Source organism: Lineus longissimus, chromosome 15, assembly GCF_910592395.1.
Source record: "Lineus longissimus chromosome 15, tnLinLong1.2, whole genome shotgun sequence".
Taxonomy (NCBI): Eukaryota; Metazoa; Nemertea; class Pilidiophora; order Heteronemertea; family Lineidae; genus Lineus; species Lineus longissimus.
Genome location: NC_088322.1, coordinates 16,200,772 through 16,216,413, shown reverse-complemented (window position 1 = coordinate 16,216,413; position 15,642 = coordinate 16,200,772). Strand labels below are relative to the sequence as shown.

The 15,642-nt window shown below is 46.4% G+C and overlaps 2 protein-coding genes and 1 long non-coding RNA gene across 3 annotated transcripts; all 3 read left to right on the top strand.

Moving 5' to 3' along the window:
- Positions 1-486: 486 nt before the first annotated feature.
- On the top strand, positions 487-3,543 carry LOC135499991 (uncharacterized). The gene is made up of 3 exons (XR_010449378.1): positions 487-712; positions 2,332-2,607; positions 2,996-3,543. It is a non-coding gene; the product is annotated as an uncharacterized LOC135499991 (long non-coding RNA).
- A 1,704-nt stretch (positions 3,544-5,247) lies between these two features.
- LOC135499561 (mucin-17-like) lies at positions 5,248-8,522 on the top strand. Its single transcript, XM_064790414.1, has one exon. It carries the CDS (start codon positions 5,266-5,268, stop codon positions 8,392-8,394), a length of 3,129 nt encoding a protein of 1,042 aa, XP_064646484.1. The 5' UTR covers positions 5,248-5,265; the 3' UTR covers positions 8,395-8,522.
- Positions 8,523-10,608: 2,086 nt separating this feature from the next.
- On the top strand, positions 10,609-15,635 carry LOC135500014 (uncharacterized). Its single transcript, XM_064791141.1, has 11 exons — positions 10,609-10,708; positions 11,253-11,279; positions 11,485-11,727; positions 12,125-12,402; positions 12,603-12,692; positions 12,998-13,083; positions 13,488-13,646; positions 13,817-14,011; positions 14,276-14,453; positions 14,571-14,690; positions 15,030-15,635. Exons 1-11 carry the CDS (start codon positions 10,672-10,674, stop codon positions 15,096-15,098), a joined length of 1,482 nt encoding a protein of 493 aa, XP_064647211.1. The 5' UTR covers positions 10,609-10,671; the 3' UTR covers positions 15,099-15,635.
- Positions 15,636-15,642: the final 7 nt, after the last annotated feature.

Genomic DNA, 15,642 nt, shown 5'->3' with positions numbered 1-15,642 from the left:
AGATCATGCTGCTTAATTGATCAAATACAATACTACCGGACTATGACTCCAGGGGGACTATATCCGCTGTCACACCGGTTACTTTCAAACATTTCTCATTCCCGAGTGCTCGACTTCGGCTTTACTCGGGAGAGTATAGTTGACCCGCCAGCTATAAGAACTTTGCATTACACTAAAAGGACGATAGGTCTGTGGTTGGGTCCTGTGCTAAAGTCTTTTCGCGACGCTCATTAAACATCTTGTAAATTGGGCTGTGGGAGCAATCGAGGAAATGCTAAAAAGTCGTCGATAAAATGCTTTCAGATGCTTCGTCCTTCGTAGGTGTTTATAAGGCTTGCGAAACCTGCCTATTGTCTTTCCATCCAGTACAGTGTATGTACGCTATGGGCCTATCCCATATTTTGACAATGCCAGTCAACTGTTCCAATGACAGAACAAGCTGATAAGCTGATAAAACATAATGTGCAAGTTGGCACTAAGCCGGTCTGTCTTTAGAGGGGTGGAGGAAAGAAAGGACGGAAGGAAGAAAGTAATGCCGGGTGGTGTGACGTCAAATGTATTGTCTCTGGTCATAATCGGTCGCGGTTGATTTGAATGCCAGCCAGTTGGTGTGTGAACTGCGAAGAACAGAGCTGGAACACTTCCTCCGATTTCAAACAAAATTACCCTTTCTAATTTCGGAAATCAAGTCAAAACTGCTGCCCAGCAGAAGGTAGGGCCATATACATATATCTCTGCCTGATGATGGCCTGGTTTCTCGCAGGTTTTTATTGTCGTATAGTCAAACAGTCAAGTCGGGATGAACTGCGCAGTTAGAAATTTCCTGGGACATTTCAGCCACAATTGAAGCCATTCACGGATTATGTACATTACTGCACTACATGTACAGGTTCAATGGCCATGCCTTATCAAAGACCATTTGCTCTTACAAACTGCGTCATTTCCGATTTTAACCACGTAATCTGACAAACTCCAATGAATTGATGAAGGTTTGTCTATAACATGCTCGCCTTTATCACTTGCAATAATTCCATTAACTGTGGAATTGGTCAGGAGCCGTTGAGGCTGTCAATGATTGCGATATGTTGGCATGTGCCATGTAAACCAGAGAAAGCTTTCACTGAAGTCAAATCTCGTCCAACAAGGGACGTTCAGAAAATAATATTTGCATATGTATATGACTGAAGGGCATTGTGACATTCAATTCTTGTCTGTCATATTATTTTAAATGATAATGTAAAATAGAAATAATCATTATTCGTTTGGCTCCACTATCCCGACTGTGGTGTAGCATCCGACTATAACTGGCATGAATAGGGAATACGCTGGTTATGGATGTCAGATCGTGGTTCCCTGATATTTGCAAACAATTTCACTGGGCGTATCCCACGCGGCGACACCAAGGACCGCTGGCTGATCTATTGATATGTTCGCAGTAGGGTGTCAAAGTCGGAGAGACGAAGGGCCACTCGTCTCTTGTAGGGGGTTCATTGGAAGTGTTTGCATTTGTTAGCCTATAAACACAAGATTTTAATCCTTCAGTCTCGAGTTTGGCGGAGAAAACTAATCTTACATAAGTCCCAGAACAATATCATATGTCTTTATGGCAATATTTATTACTGGGAACTAGTACAGTGCCGTTCTATCCAATATTCTTTGAGGCTGTTGGAGAGACTTCTTGTCTAAACAGTACCATTCCGCCCCCTCTAAGGCATACAATGGTAACTTATAAACACAAGATTTTATATCCCTGTCTCGGGTGTCTTTGAGAGAACTGATCACACACAACTCCCAACCTACTCGTCAGCCAGCTGACAGATTACCTGGGTCGAACGTGTTGCTGAGATGTTTTTGAAGAGATTCTTGTGGCTGTTGGAGAGACTTCTTGTCTAAACAGTACCATTCTGCCCCCTCTAAGGCATACGATGGTACCAAATAATTGACTGCGAAATGAACGCAGGTTGAACACTTTGGTTTGATAATTCAGTCTCGGGTTTCGCGGAAAAGAAGGCCGAAGCAATATAATTTGTTATCCTGATAACATTTATTTCTGTGAGACATTGAGTGAATATGTTTGATCCCACATACTTGGACGTGGTTGGAGATGCTTCCAGTCTCAAGTTTACCATTGTGCCTCCTCTGATTTTAAAGGTATACTATTGCTACCTGCTGCTATTCTGATAGACCATCTGCGGTCATCATGAGACTGAAGTGGCAGTCCTGTAGTCCCAAGTCGCATTGTGATTGTCTGAGTGGAAGTTAGGCTTTTCGGTTGTTTTATTGGAAGTTAATTTTGTTCTTGTCTCTGACCCTGACTCTGACTAATTTCAGATGTTTGTCCCTTGAGCTCGCCCCATGAGATGTGAAAGAGAGACGATGTTTGTCCCTTGAGCTCGCCCCATGAGATGTGAAAGAGAGACGATGTTTGTCCCTTGAGCTCGCCCCATCAGATGTGAAAGCGAGACGATGTTTGTCCCTTGAGCTCGCCCCATCAGATGTGAAAGCGAGACGATGTTTGTCCCTTGAGCTCGCCCAATCAGATGTGAAAGCGAGACAGAGTGATTAAAGTCTTCACAGTGACGAGGTGGCAGTGACCAGTTAAAAAAGGTAGGAATACGTAGACATCGAATTCCTCGATGATAACTTCATGTGAATGAAAAATGCAACGGAGATCCAATTGCACTATGATCGTATATATATCAAAGTGCAAGAATAGAAACCGCAAAATGGAATCGCGAGTTAACGGGTTTGAGCACAACCACCCTAGAGCGAAGAATTAAAACACATTTAAAACTTACAAGCTAGATGCATGAAGACTGTCTTCAGCCACCAATAGCAAATGACGATCTCCCAAAACTGCTAGTCTCTGCTCAGTTAAAAACCGATCTGCGACCCTAAAATATGTTTTGAACCAAACTCTCGATGGACTTTTAGGATGAAGCTTCTAAGACACTCCCTCCGATATCGATATAAACATATCTTATTTCATATTCAGGGCCAGAACGACTGACCCTGTCGATGTACACAAGCCTCGAGGCCAGGGGAGACTAACTGCCTCCAACGACTGACCCCACTCGATGGACACAAGCCTCGAGGCCAGGGGAGACCAACTGCCTCCAACGACTGACCCCACTTGTCGACTCGATATACACAAGCCTCGGGGCCAGAGGAGACCAACTGCCTCCAACGACTGACCCCACTCGATGGACACAAGCTCTCGTGACAAGACCTCCTCAACCGAGAGTATACTGATAAATCGATCAGGATGAATCGGTGTAATACGCTACAAATCCAAGATATTGAAAGTCTTTGGTATCAGTAGAACCATATCCATTCAAAAACAATAAAGGACTCTTTTTTCAGGGGAGCATTCCAAACTGCTACACTTGGATACGAATTCTACCAAACTGGAGCGCCACCTGTTCCCACACTAATTTCGGCACTGAGGCGAGTTTGTGTGCGAGTTTGACGGCTTTTGTTGGAAATCTTTTTGTTAAACCGATCAGGGTTATTGGTGATCAAGACACTAACTTATTGAGTGAAATGGACATTTGAATGAATTTGTCTTCTGCATATCAAATAATAAATGCAATTTTCACAATCTAGGTTATTGTTTGTTCATTTCATGATGATCCACGACAAAATTTGTAAAAAAAAGTGGAAAGTAACGGGCATTGGCAGCCTTGACCATTTTACAGCAATGTGGTGATGCTGGTGTGCCATCTTACGGCATTTATATAAACTGAAGTGTGTTCTGGTACTCACCGCGTACTCCATTTCACCACTAAAAATCGTAACATTTGACGTACGACAATGTACGAGAATAGAAATTAAAGGTACCTTTTGAGATGTGAACATCTTTCATAACAGAAGAGCCGTACGGGTTGGTTTGGAAATCTGAAAATTACCGGTATACCCACTGCCACAGGCACAGATCATTCATATCATGCAGATTGAGATTGACAAAGCCACACTCGCTGCATATACTGCAATACATACTATAGCCTAGTCGATAGTGCATGCTACCAGTCGTCACTGGTCATTCTTACTCCATCCCCATGGCAAAGGCCGGGGTACATCATGTCAACAGTATCCTTGTATGGAAAAAGACCCGTGTAACGCCATCCTGAGATCAGGTTTTTGATACTCCGGTACCGCGGTACCTCGGCCTACTCGGCCTTGTATACAAAATTTGAAATGGTTGAAATATAGTTTGAAATATTTTGAAAATCAGTGGTTAATATGTCCAGGCCCTGGGTCAGGGACAGTGGGTAATATGTCATGAGGTGGTGTTGGGCAAGTCAGACCTCTTGTCAGTCAACTCGAGTCTCCAGCCCTGCCATAAAGCCAGGCCCTGGGTCAGGGACAGACACCGGTATGCCGTCGGTCGGCTAGGTAGCTAGGTCACTTATTTTCGACTCTCCCATCTCAGTTACTGACAATCAGATTTGGTAAAACTTGAGTTGCAGGACGTACAGATTTGCCTGTAAAACGAAAAGGGTTTTCGTATGCAACTGTATACCATATTTACCAGGGGCACGGCAATAGCCTGAATAGGGATGAAAAATATGTCAGCAAATTGGTGCCTGGGTGGGGATTTGAGATTTTGGAACCGGCTGGAGGGGGTCTGTCAAAAACTCTGGGCACAAAGATGCTCTGCACATGATGATGAAATTGAAATTGCCACTCTAGCTCTGACCTCGGAATTTAACTTAAGCCATCTTGTTCCTCAGCATGCTCCAGTGGGTGATTAGAGTAGGCCAGACGGGCCACAGCCACCACACTGACATTCTCTAAAGTTTTACTGATCATTTCAGCCCCGGTATCCGTGAACCACAATATCTACAGAGTTGCTATGCAGTCATTTCTCAGCTCCAGTTGTACTCCTTCTTATGAAGATGTAAGTGTGGTGTTAAAAAACAACATGTCATTTAATTTCTCTTTTACATGTTTAATTGTAGGTGTCATTACTAGTCAACCAGAGATCAGCATGGCCGGCGTCCCAGTAGCTGGAGGACCCACCACACAGCCAGAGATCAGCATGGCTGCTGTCCCAGTAGCTGGTGGACACATCACACAGCCAGAGATCAGCATGGCTGCTGTCCCAGTAGCTGGAGGACCCACCACACAGCCGGAGATCAGCATGACTGGCGTCCCAGTAGCTGGTGGACCCATCACACAGCCAGAGATCAAAACAACATGTCATTTAATTTCTCTTTTACATGTTTAATTGTAGGTGTCATTACTAGTCAACCAGAGATCAGCATGGCCGGCGTCCCAGTAGCTGGAGGACCCACCACACAGCCAGAGATCAGCATGGCTGCTGTCCCAGTAGCTGGTGGACACATCACACAGCCAGAGATCAGCATGGCTGCTGTCCCAGTAGCTGGAGGACCCACCACACAGCCGGAGATCAGCATGACTGGCGTCCCAGTAGCCGGTGGACCCATCACACAGCCAGAGATCAGCATGGCCGGCGTCCCAGTAGCTGGAGGACACACCACACAGCCAGAGATCAGCATGGCCGGCGTCCCAGTAGCTGGAGGACACACCACACAGCCAGAGATCAGCATGGCTGCTGTCCCAGTAGCTGGAGGACCCATCACACAGCCAGAGATCAGCATGGCCGGCGTCCCAGTAGCTGGAGGACACATCACACAGCCAGAGATCAGCATGGCCGGCGTCCCAGTAGCTGGAGGACCCACCACACAGCCAGAGATCAGCATGGCTGCTGTCCCAGTAGCTGGAGGACCCATCACACAGCCAGAGATCAGCATGGCTGCTGTCCCAGTAGCTGGAGGACCCACCACACAGCCAGAGATCAGCATGGCTGCTGTCCCAGTAGCTGGAGGACACACCACACAGCCAGAGATCAGCATGGCTGCTGTCCCAGTAGCTGGAGGACACACCACACAGCCAGAGATCAGCATGGCTGCTGTCCCAGTAGCTGGAGGACACACCACACAGCCAGAGATCAGCATGGCTGCTGTCCCAGTAGCTGGAGGACCCACCACACAGCCAGAGATCAGCATGGCTGCTGTCCCAGTAGCTGGAGGACCCATCACACAGCCAGAGATCAGCATGGCTGCTGTCCCAGTAGCTGGAGGACCCACCACACAGCCAGAGATCAGCATGGCTGCTGTCCCAGTAGCTGGAGGACACACCACACAGCCAGAGATCAGCATGGCTGCTGTCCCAGTAGCTGGAGGACACACCACACAGCCAGAGATCAGCATGGCTGCTGTCCCAGTAGCTGGAGGACACACCACACAGCCAGAGATCAGCATGGCTGCTGTCCCAGTAGCTGGAGGACACACCACACAGCCAGAGATCAGCATGGCTGCTGTCCCAGTAGCTGGAGGACCCATCACACAGCCAGAGATCAGCATGGCTGCTGTCCCAGTAGCTGGAGGACACACCACACAGCCAGAGATCAGCATGGCCGGAGTCCCAGTAGCTGGAGGACCCACCACACAGCCAGAGATCAGCATGGCCGGCGTCCCAGTAGCTGGAGGACCCACCACACAGCCAGAGATCAGCATGGCTGCTGTCCCAGTAGCTGGAGGACCCACCACACAGCCAGAGATCAGCATGGCTGCTGTCCCAGTAGCTGGAGGACACACCACACAGCCAGAGATCAGCATGGCTGCTGTCCCAGTAGCTGGAGGACACACCACACAGCCAGAGATCAGCATGGCTGCTGTCCCAGTAGCTGGAGGACACACCACACAGCCAGAGATCAGCATGGCTGCTGTCCCAGTAGCTGGAGGACCCATCACACAGCCAGAGATCAGCATGGCCGGCGTCCCAGTAGCTGGAGGACACACCACACAGCCAGAGATCAGCATGGCCGGAGTCCCAGCTAGCACCACACAGCCAGAGGTCATAGACATTCCTGTTTCTGGAGCAGGGATCACTCAGAATGTTGAACTGATCAATATCATAGACTTGAATCTAAAAAATTTTACCAACCTATTTAAGAGCTCTGATGGAACCTTCATTCTGGTTTGTTCAGACAATCAGAGTCGGATGGATGGACAGTCACCAACCAGTATATCAACACCTCAACCAACACCCAATCAGAGTCAGATGGATGGACAGTCACCAACCAGTATATCAACACTTCAACCAACACCCAATCAGAGTCAGATGGATGGACAGTCACCAACCAGTATATCAACACTTCAACCAACACCCAATCAGAGTCAGATGGATGGACAGTCACCAACCAGTATATCAACCAAGCACCCAAAGCTGAATGAGATGGAAACAAAGCCAAGAGTTTCGAAAGCACGTGTAAAGAGCTCTAAAATGAAACAGAAAAAGATTCCTACCACTTCAGACGTTACATGTAAGATTGCTAGCAAAGACAAGCCGAAAACTTACGTATGTCAAATTTGTTATAAGAGTTTTTTAAAAAGTGATCATCTCGAATCGCATTTGCGTATTCATACTGGTGTGAGACCATTTGAATGTGAACATTGTTATCAAGCATTCAACACTAAGAGTAGTATGGTGAGACACATCAAGATCACCCACTTGTTTGAGAAGACCTTTCTTTGTAGTCACTGTGACAAGAAGCTCTCATCCAGCACTCATTTGAAACAACATGTGATGAGGAATCACTCCAACGATCGACCTTTTAATTGTGAATATGTGGGTAATGAGTGCGACAAGAAGTATTGCACCAAAGAGGAACTACTGCAGCATATCCAAGCTGTACACAGTGTGAAGCGTGCTTATCAATGTCAGTTCTGTCAATCAAAGTATGCCTATAGTCGCAATTTAAAAAGGCACCTGCGGAAGGACTGTGCTCTGGTACCAGCTGAATATGATCATGCGAAATGTGATCGTGTGGTTAGAGAGTGTAAACAAGACAAAAAGACAGTATCAGGTGAATCATCAACTAATGCCATTGAAAAAGAGATGAAGGTGGAACCTCTACATGGTTCAGATAGCAACCCTAAACGTTACCAGTGCCATATTTGTGGCAAGAAACTGTCTAAAAGTGATCACCTGACAATTCATCTTCGGATTCATACTGGCGAGAAACCATTCAAATGCAACGATTGTGCCCGCTGTTTCAATACCAAGAACAGTCTCGTCCGACATGGGCGCGTCCATTCAGGGGAACGCCCATGGAGCTGTGAATATTGTGATTTTACATTCTCTACAAGTGGACATAAGACTGTCCACATGAGACGTGTCCATACGCATGAAAAACCTTATCATTGTTTGTCCTGCCCAAAGAAGTTTTCAACCCGTGATTGTTTGACAGTTCATATGCGATGTCACACAGGCGATATGCCGTATTCATGTCAGTGGTGTGAGAAAGAGTTTGCCCGCAAACCAAACATGAAGAGACATGAGAAGAGTTGTGTCCTGCGGGAATGATATACGAAGCTTTCTTTGAAGGTGTTGGTCATTGGGCAGGCACATGTCGTATGCATTACCGAATAGGAGTAGCTGTTGTACAAATGTACCATTATCTCCAATGCATGAATCCACAAAATAAAATATTATCATAGAGTAATGCTAGTACGTGTGTCTTCCAGTTTATATCCGTATATCTTATTGTACCTGCTCATCAACATGAGCATGGTGAGATGATAGCTCAGTCTGGTATGCATGTCGTCTGGAGCACATTGAGACGTTAGGTCAGTCCAAAGGCACCATGCCCAGATAACTTTCTAATTAAGCTTGGGGTAACCAGCCTATTTGAAGTGGCTGTTACTTTGCAAAAGTCATTTCTTTAGAACACAGTCATCTCCAGCAGTTGTATAACATCGGGCCATGGCATATGAATCCATCTGACGTTTGAGCTTGTCGTAATGGCCCATGTATCATGACCAATTATCCAGGGACGAATTTTCCTTGGGGACGAATTATCCGGGGACGAATTATCCTCGGGGACGAATTATCCGGGGACGAATTTTCCTAGGGGACGAATTATCCCCGGGGACGAATTATCCGGGGACGAATTTGCGGGGACGAATTTTCCGGGGACGAATTATCCGGGGACGAATTTTCCTGTAACCTTTGAGGATAGGTAAGGACATAGTCAATTGAGACAGTACCCATTCTGTCGCTGGATGGTTGAAAGATCGGGAACCATCATGACAATAGGTCTCAAACTGACCTGTCTAAAAGATGGATCTTGTCCTCCCATTAGACTGGTGCCCAAGAGAGCACTCGAACTTATCAGTCTCCAAGATGGATTGTTCCCCCAATACACCGCCGCTTAGAGCTGGCACTGATCTGTCTTCAATTCAAGATAGGGTGGTCCCCTGATACACCATCGCCCAAAGTTAGCACTGAAGCTTGTCTTCAGGATGAATTGTTCCACCAGTTCACCACCGCCCAGCGCAAGCACTGATCTGTCTCTAAGATAGGTCCCCCCCCCCCCAATAAACCATGGATTGCCTCATGGATAACTTAAGAGTAATAGTCGCGATACACTATATCGTGACGTTGGGCAGTGGGAAGGGGCCAGGCCGTTACTGTCTCATTAGCAATAGTCATTTCTGAAGAACATGGCCCTCCCCAGCAGAAGTACAACCTAGGGCCACGGTATATAAATCGATATGACACTTGCCGAATCTTTACGAGTCCGTCACTGTGAAGTGCTGCCATCTGAGCTAAATAATTGTAACTAGGCTTTTGAATGGAATAAAAAAAATCACGCCCATTTTTGGGCGGGGGACGATCTATAGCGGAGGTGCAGTAGAACAATTCGACCCCAGAACGTAGCGGATCCAACCTTTTTTAATGGAACGACCGCCGTTTGAACTTTCCCACTGCTTTGGGAGTGTAACTATTGGGCGGCAGAAGCAGATAACGGCATGAGATTGCCCTGTCTCGATGACACAGTAATGACACCACCATCCTTAATTGAACTGCTCGGAACAGGGTGCGCATTCCCGGAGGTCAGGCATCTTCCACTTGCCGAGTCATTCTATGGCTCATTCTGTCTCAGTTGTACTATGTAAATCTTTCCCAGCGTAAATCATACACTCGCCACTTTCTTCAAGAAGCATTTTATTACACCCCATCGTATTGTCAAATCGGCAGTCCTCAACCCGGCTTCCCAGGAGCAGGTTTCAGAAGTGAACCAATCAGCGACCCTCAAGCATGCTTCACCGCTTCAGTTCTCAGAATTGAACCAATCAGTGACCCTCAATGCTGCTTTACCAGAGCAGTTATAAGATTTGAACCAATCAGACGATCTATTGATTTATGACTTCTGGTCAATCTTGCTTCAGGAAAGTGGTGAATGCATTATGGCCGATGGAAAACGTGTCAACCATCTTTTACCAACGCTGGTACAAGTGCAAGGAAATTGACTTCCTATGAAAGGAAATAATTATAGACCATAGACTGGGAGGGTGGCTATAATGGTTCGAGAGGTTGTGGCAATTGTAGGTCTATCATCCCGTGGAACATGCACAGACTTCGTAATAAGCGCTAGTATTTTCGGACATCAGTCGTCATCTATCACAATACTAGAATAATAAACGTAGAATATAACTGTCAATTACCCCTATTAGCTTGATAAAAATGCTCCAGGCAAATATTAGTTGATAGTTATGGATGGAAATGCTACTGAAATTGGCTATCTGTTCCAAAACTTTGTCGATCTGTGTTTACTAACTAAAGGCATCTGTCACAGCCATGAACTCACGTGGATACCGCTGGTTCACATTAATACGTAAGTAGGCTTGATCAGAGTAGTTGCATTATGTAGAAAGGTGACATTCCTTTCTAAGAAGGGTAAAAGTTGGCCGAATAGAGTATAAACGTAGACCGCAGTAGATGAGCTTTAGTGCTTGATCAGCGCTACAGGCCAAGCATTTCTGACCGGTCCCCATTCTACACCAGGTTGTTGGAGTATAAGGAAAGTTAGACAAAGATACTCTTGCCCAGAGTCTCACGTCGTCAACGAGGGACCTCTTGCCATAACTGTTAGCGAAGAGTCAGTGCTGCCAGTTCCTAGCGGCTCCTTTTCCACTACATGTTCTGCCATCAACTTGCTTGATGGTAGAGTGAACATTCACCGTAGGGCCTACTCTCGGTGAACCTTTGGGCGCGGTCCACCAATGGTTATTCTTGACGAGCCAGCTAATGTGCTGCATGTAGTGAGACCTTTTGCCAATTCCAGCGAGAATGGGTTTGACAGTATTTTGTCAGTGAATGCAGGAAAAGGGTTAAGGGTATTGTGGGTGTTCTAAACCTTCTGCATTTCTCATTTCCAGTGATAACACTGACACTTGTATTCGAAGGTAGGTAGACACGGTCAAAACCTAAAAAAACCCCTCTGAATGAAGCTTCTCACAGCCAGCCCATTTTCGTTCCTTTCTTGGTATCTACCCTCGAGAGTTTTAAATTTCCAACCCTTTCACCCAAAGTTTTATTCCGTCAATTGTACCCTTCGAAAAACGTTTCAAGTATGGTTAGCATTGAACTGACTGTCATCTTGCTCTTCAGTTGAAGGAGGCTGGAAACCTTACAAGAAGAACCTAGTGAAGAAGTTTTGCTACAGCGTGTCTGGCGCGCGCAGATTCATCCACCCTCCTTCCGTTAGAAAGTGCTTGATCTTCTGCCGGAAGTATGGCTTCCGATTCTGTGAATTCGGCAAACAGGACGGGTTCTGCTACGGGAAGGACACATGTACTAAGATGAGAGAGTCGTCGTCAAATAGGGTGCTTAATGTTTACATTTTCACCAAAGGTAGGAAACCTTCCTGAAGTTTCTCATGATCAGTGGGCGAGTGGATATCACCAAGGTTTGACAATCGCCTTGAAACATGCGAGAGAGATGTCTTGGTCAACACCCTGGGCCAACACCGACTCGAAAGCCCAAGTTACCGCTCGCCTGGAGGAAAGCGACGATCGTTTGCCGCCTTGTCATGAAAAGGTAGGCCTGCCGGTGTAATTACAGCCCTGAACTTTACGACTTTTCGAGATGGCGATATACTGAAACAGCAAACTGCCCGGTATTCAAACCATCTCATGCTGACCATGTACGTTGCATGTCTCTCGCGATATTTGTGAAATGATGTTTGCCCGGTTGCCTCGGTGAAAACGGGTTACTTTGTATTGGTTTATAATTTAATCATTATTTTCAGGCAACATCAAATTTCCAAATCGACCTCAAAAGCCGAATAGGCCGGAGATACCTAGCAATCCGAAGGAAACAGGTCCTGGGAATAAACCGAGCAACCCGACTGACTCTAAAGGCAAACCGAAGCAGACGAGAGACCCATCGCGCCCTCTAACGGTCAAGATGGGGATACTGGTGGCGAGTGATCTGGCGGATGCGTTTTACCGTCTGTACGGCATCTCGAGCGAGACGAACAAGGAAGAAATACTCAAGGCGCAGGTTCTCACCAACTACTTAACTGGGGTGAGTCAGACGTGTCCTCATGCGTGAGTTACCAGACATACGCATTCAACATCAACTGGCCGAAACGCTTTCTGTGTGGACCCTGACCATGAGTTTGTAGACTTGATTGCCCTGCCCGGCCAGCCTGTTGATGGGATTTGGCGAATCTTTGTTGCGTGATGATGCTGTCATCATACAGCTGTATTCTTTTTCCGTTTCAGTTAAACATGGAATATTCGCACAAATCACTCGGAAACTTGAATGTCAAGGTTGTCTTCACTCTCTTCAGCGTCATTTCTGAGTCAACTTGGGTGAGTAGCCTCGATGTTACACGGGGAAAGCCACGGTCTGTAGTGGCAATGATGTCATACGAGAGGTAACCAAAATAATTAACCTATCTTTGGGCCGTCACCAGACTTTCAACAGGGACATTCAGAATGGCCAATAACAAGCGGCTATATTCATCATAATCTCAGCGTAATACTTCGAAAACACTACAGACTATTCTAAAGAGTAGACCGTTACACTCTCTTCTCTGAAGTGCTTGATTTGGCAATTCCACCACCACATGATACCAAACCAAATTCACTTCTCTCACTTTCCTGTTCTTCCGCAGAGACAATGGAACGATGTCTACTCTTTCTGCAAGTCCTCCTTCCAGACGGCCTTAACGGATGTGGATGTCGTCATGTATCTTGTCAAGTGCGTAAATCAACATAATCATGATAATCATCGTCATCGTCCAACATCATCGTCATATATGACATCGGCATCGTTGTTATCCATCGTCATCGCGTCGTCGCTGCCGTCGTCATCCTCACCATTTGCAGCTTCGTCACGTAGAAGCAGAAAAGGCGGCTAATGCAACACCAAGTGTTGGCGCATTCCGTATCAGGTTCTGTTGTCAAGTTAGAAGTAGTTTCAGAATAGGCCCATTTTGATATCACATGACGAACTGGGGCAGTGAAGAATAAGCTGAAATTCATGAAGACAGACGCACTGGATTTGAACTCAAGGTGCATCTTTATCTCCATTTGCCTCAACCGCCTTCCTCCTTCTCCAAACACCTTCCCTTTTTTTTCTCTACCTGCCTCTTCCTTATAAAGGAACGGAGGCTCATCATCAAAGGGGGTGAGACTGACGTCTGCAGGCCGCTCCATCACAAGTGGGATATGCAAACTTGAGTCCAGGTGCGGCATGGTGAACGAGGTTGCCTCTGTTGATACAGCCTATAGGAAGCTGACCGCGCACGAGCTTGGTCACGTGTAAGTATGCATTTTACATTGTGGATGATGATGGTTTCTAAGTCGTTAAGGCGTCCAGCTCGAGTAGCTGAGAGTGAAAGGTTTGATCCCGGTCTTACTGGTGTTTAGTTCTCCACAGTGCGAGATCACGAGAGCGCTGCTTAGACATATAATACTCCACACTCTTTCAGTATCGGTTTGATAGATGATGGCCCGGGCCTCAAGAGCAAACTGCGGAGGAGTCGTACAGCGAGGAAAAAGGCCACCAATGGAGAGTACCCGTATGATGACATGCGCTGTGACGGGAAGAATGTAAAGAGCATCATGTCCGGTAAAGCTGACGTGTGGTCGGTATGCAGTAAAGATCGATTCAAGACAGTTTTTGGGTAAGATAGGCGACTAGATCGAACACACTCCTCAACAGCAACATAACACTTGCATTCAGTCTATAGGTTTACTGGGAACTGTCTACAGTGGTTTCCTCTGGTTTGATGTTGTCTACGTTTGATCTCACAACCGTACATGAGAAGACTGAAGTCACTGTCCTCATGACACAGTCCCACGAGTGGGATGCGTTGAAAGGCAGGCCGCCGTGTCTATCGAGGGGCCACACCCTTAACCAAGACTAACACGTCCATGATCATTTCCAGCTCCGACTTAAGCAGCTGCCTCGACACTCCTGCCAAGTCTCCCATTCTGCCCAAGCCATCGGACCTGATTGGCCAGCACAAGACATTCACTCGGAAGGAGATGTGCGAACAGTTGAAAGGACAAGACCCGACCACAGCTTCGTGGAGCATTCATTACAAGAAACCCGTCACACAAACGGTCAGTATTCAGTCGGTGAGGTCGACTAGCGATACCAGATAATCGCGGACATTAGTCGCTGAGGTAGGCTTCGCAACACAGTTAGCCTCAACCAATTCTTCACCTTATTCCTTTCAGGAATGTAAGTTTTCTAAAGGTGAATGCTACGTCCAGGCGCCCTCTCGCGGCGGACGCTTTGCCCCCATGAAGATGTTCGATGACGTTCCATTTATGCAGGGAGCAAAGTGTTCAAAGGGGGTATGTTACAGCCGTATTTCTCTTTGTTGGCTGCCTTGGGTTGGCCGCACCCTCACTCTTCGAATGGTTTTTGTAATGGGGTGATTCGTATGAGATGGTAGACCCTAACCTACGCGACCTGGCCGAAGACCTTGAGCGAAATTTGAGCTCGACCCTGTAGTGTGGTGTGAATTGGAATCTATCAGACCTAAAATTAAAATTAACAAGTTGTCCTCAAAAACAAACTGAAAATTCCCTTCATTGCCGCCTTTCAGCAATGCTCAGCGAATGTCCAACACGAAACTGATAGGATATACTACTTCGATGACCGATATATGTTTCTACTCTGTTTCCTTTCAGTCCTGTTACTTCGGGAAGTGTCTCACTGGCGACCAAATCATCGCCAAAATGAAGAAAATGATCAGCTAATCTATTGGTGACATGAAAACATCAACTGTGAACTGAAGGTGAATCTCAATCGCTCCACATCCTGGTGCACCTCGTGGCTACCATTTATGAAGGAATGACCGAACTTTTTCGAAAACTCATTCCGGAGTTGTGATATTCTGAAGCAGCTGAAGAAGACATGTGACGTTTCTTCTCCAACTTTTTCCGTTTCGAACGAAGCTGCTTTAGATGGCCATTGGACCATTGAACCATGGCACTGTTGGTCTTGTTCGTTTCGTTTTGGTAATGACAGGTGAGACAGGGTGTGGTTAGACTGATCCACTAGAGTAGTCGAATTCGTTGATGTTGATCTGACGGCGATAGGTGTATGTCCGCATCATCGCTGTGGGCACAGGAAAGACGAGCAGGAACACAAATATTAACAAGCTAGTTATCAGTCATTGGCACGAATCCAGAGCAGACCTTTGCAAAGGAAGCTTTAAGAAAAACAAAAGACCTTCTTGCATGAGGACAGAATTTCGTCTGCCTGTGTCATAATTTCTTAATGAACATGGTCTTCCACAAA

What these genes read in the sequence shown, in the direction of transcription:
- LOC135499561 (XM_064790414.1), top strand. Translation starts at nt 5,266, where the DNA reads ATGGCCGGCGTCCCAGTAGCTGGAGGACCCACCACACAGCCAGAGATC.
- LOC135500014 (XM_064791141.1), top strand. Translation starts at nt 10,672, where the DNA reads ATGAACTCACGTGGATACCGCTGGTTCACATTAATAC. An exon ending in ACTGACACTTGTATTCGAAG is followed by an intron (nt 11,280 to 11,484) that starts GTAGGTAGACAC and finishes CTTGCTCTTCAG; the next exon opens with TTGAAGGAGGCTGGAAACCT. An exon ending in GTCGTCATGTATCTTGTCAA is followed by an intron (nt 13,084 to 13,487) that starts GTGCGTAAATCA and finishes TTCCTTATAAAG; the next exon opens with GAACGGAGGCTCATCATCAA.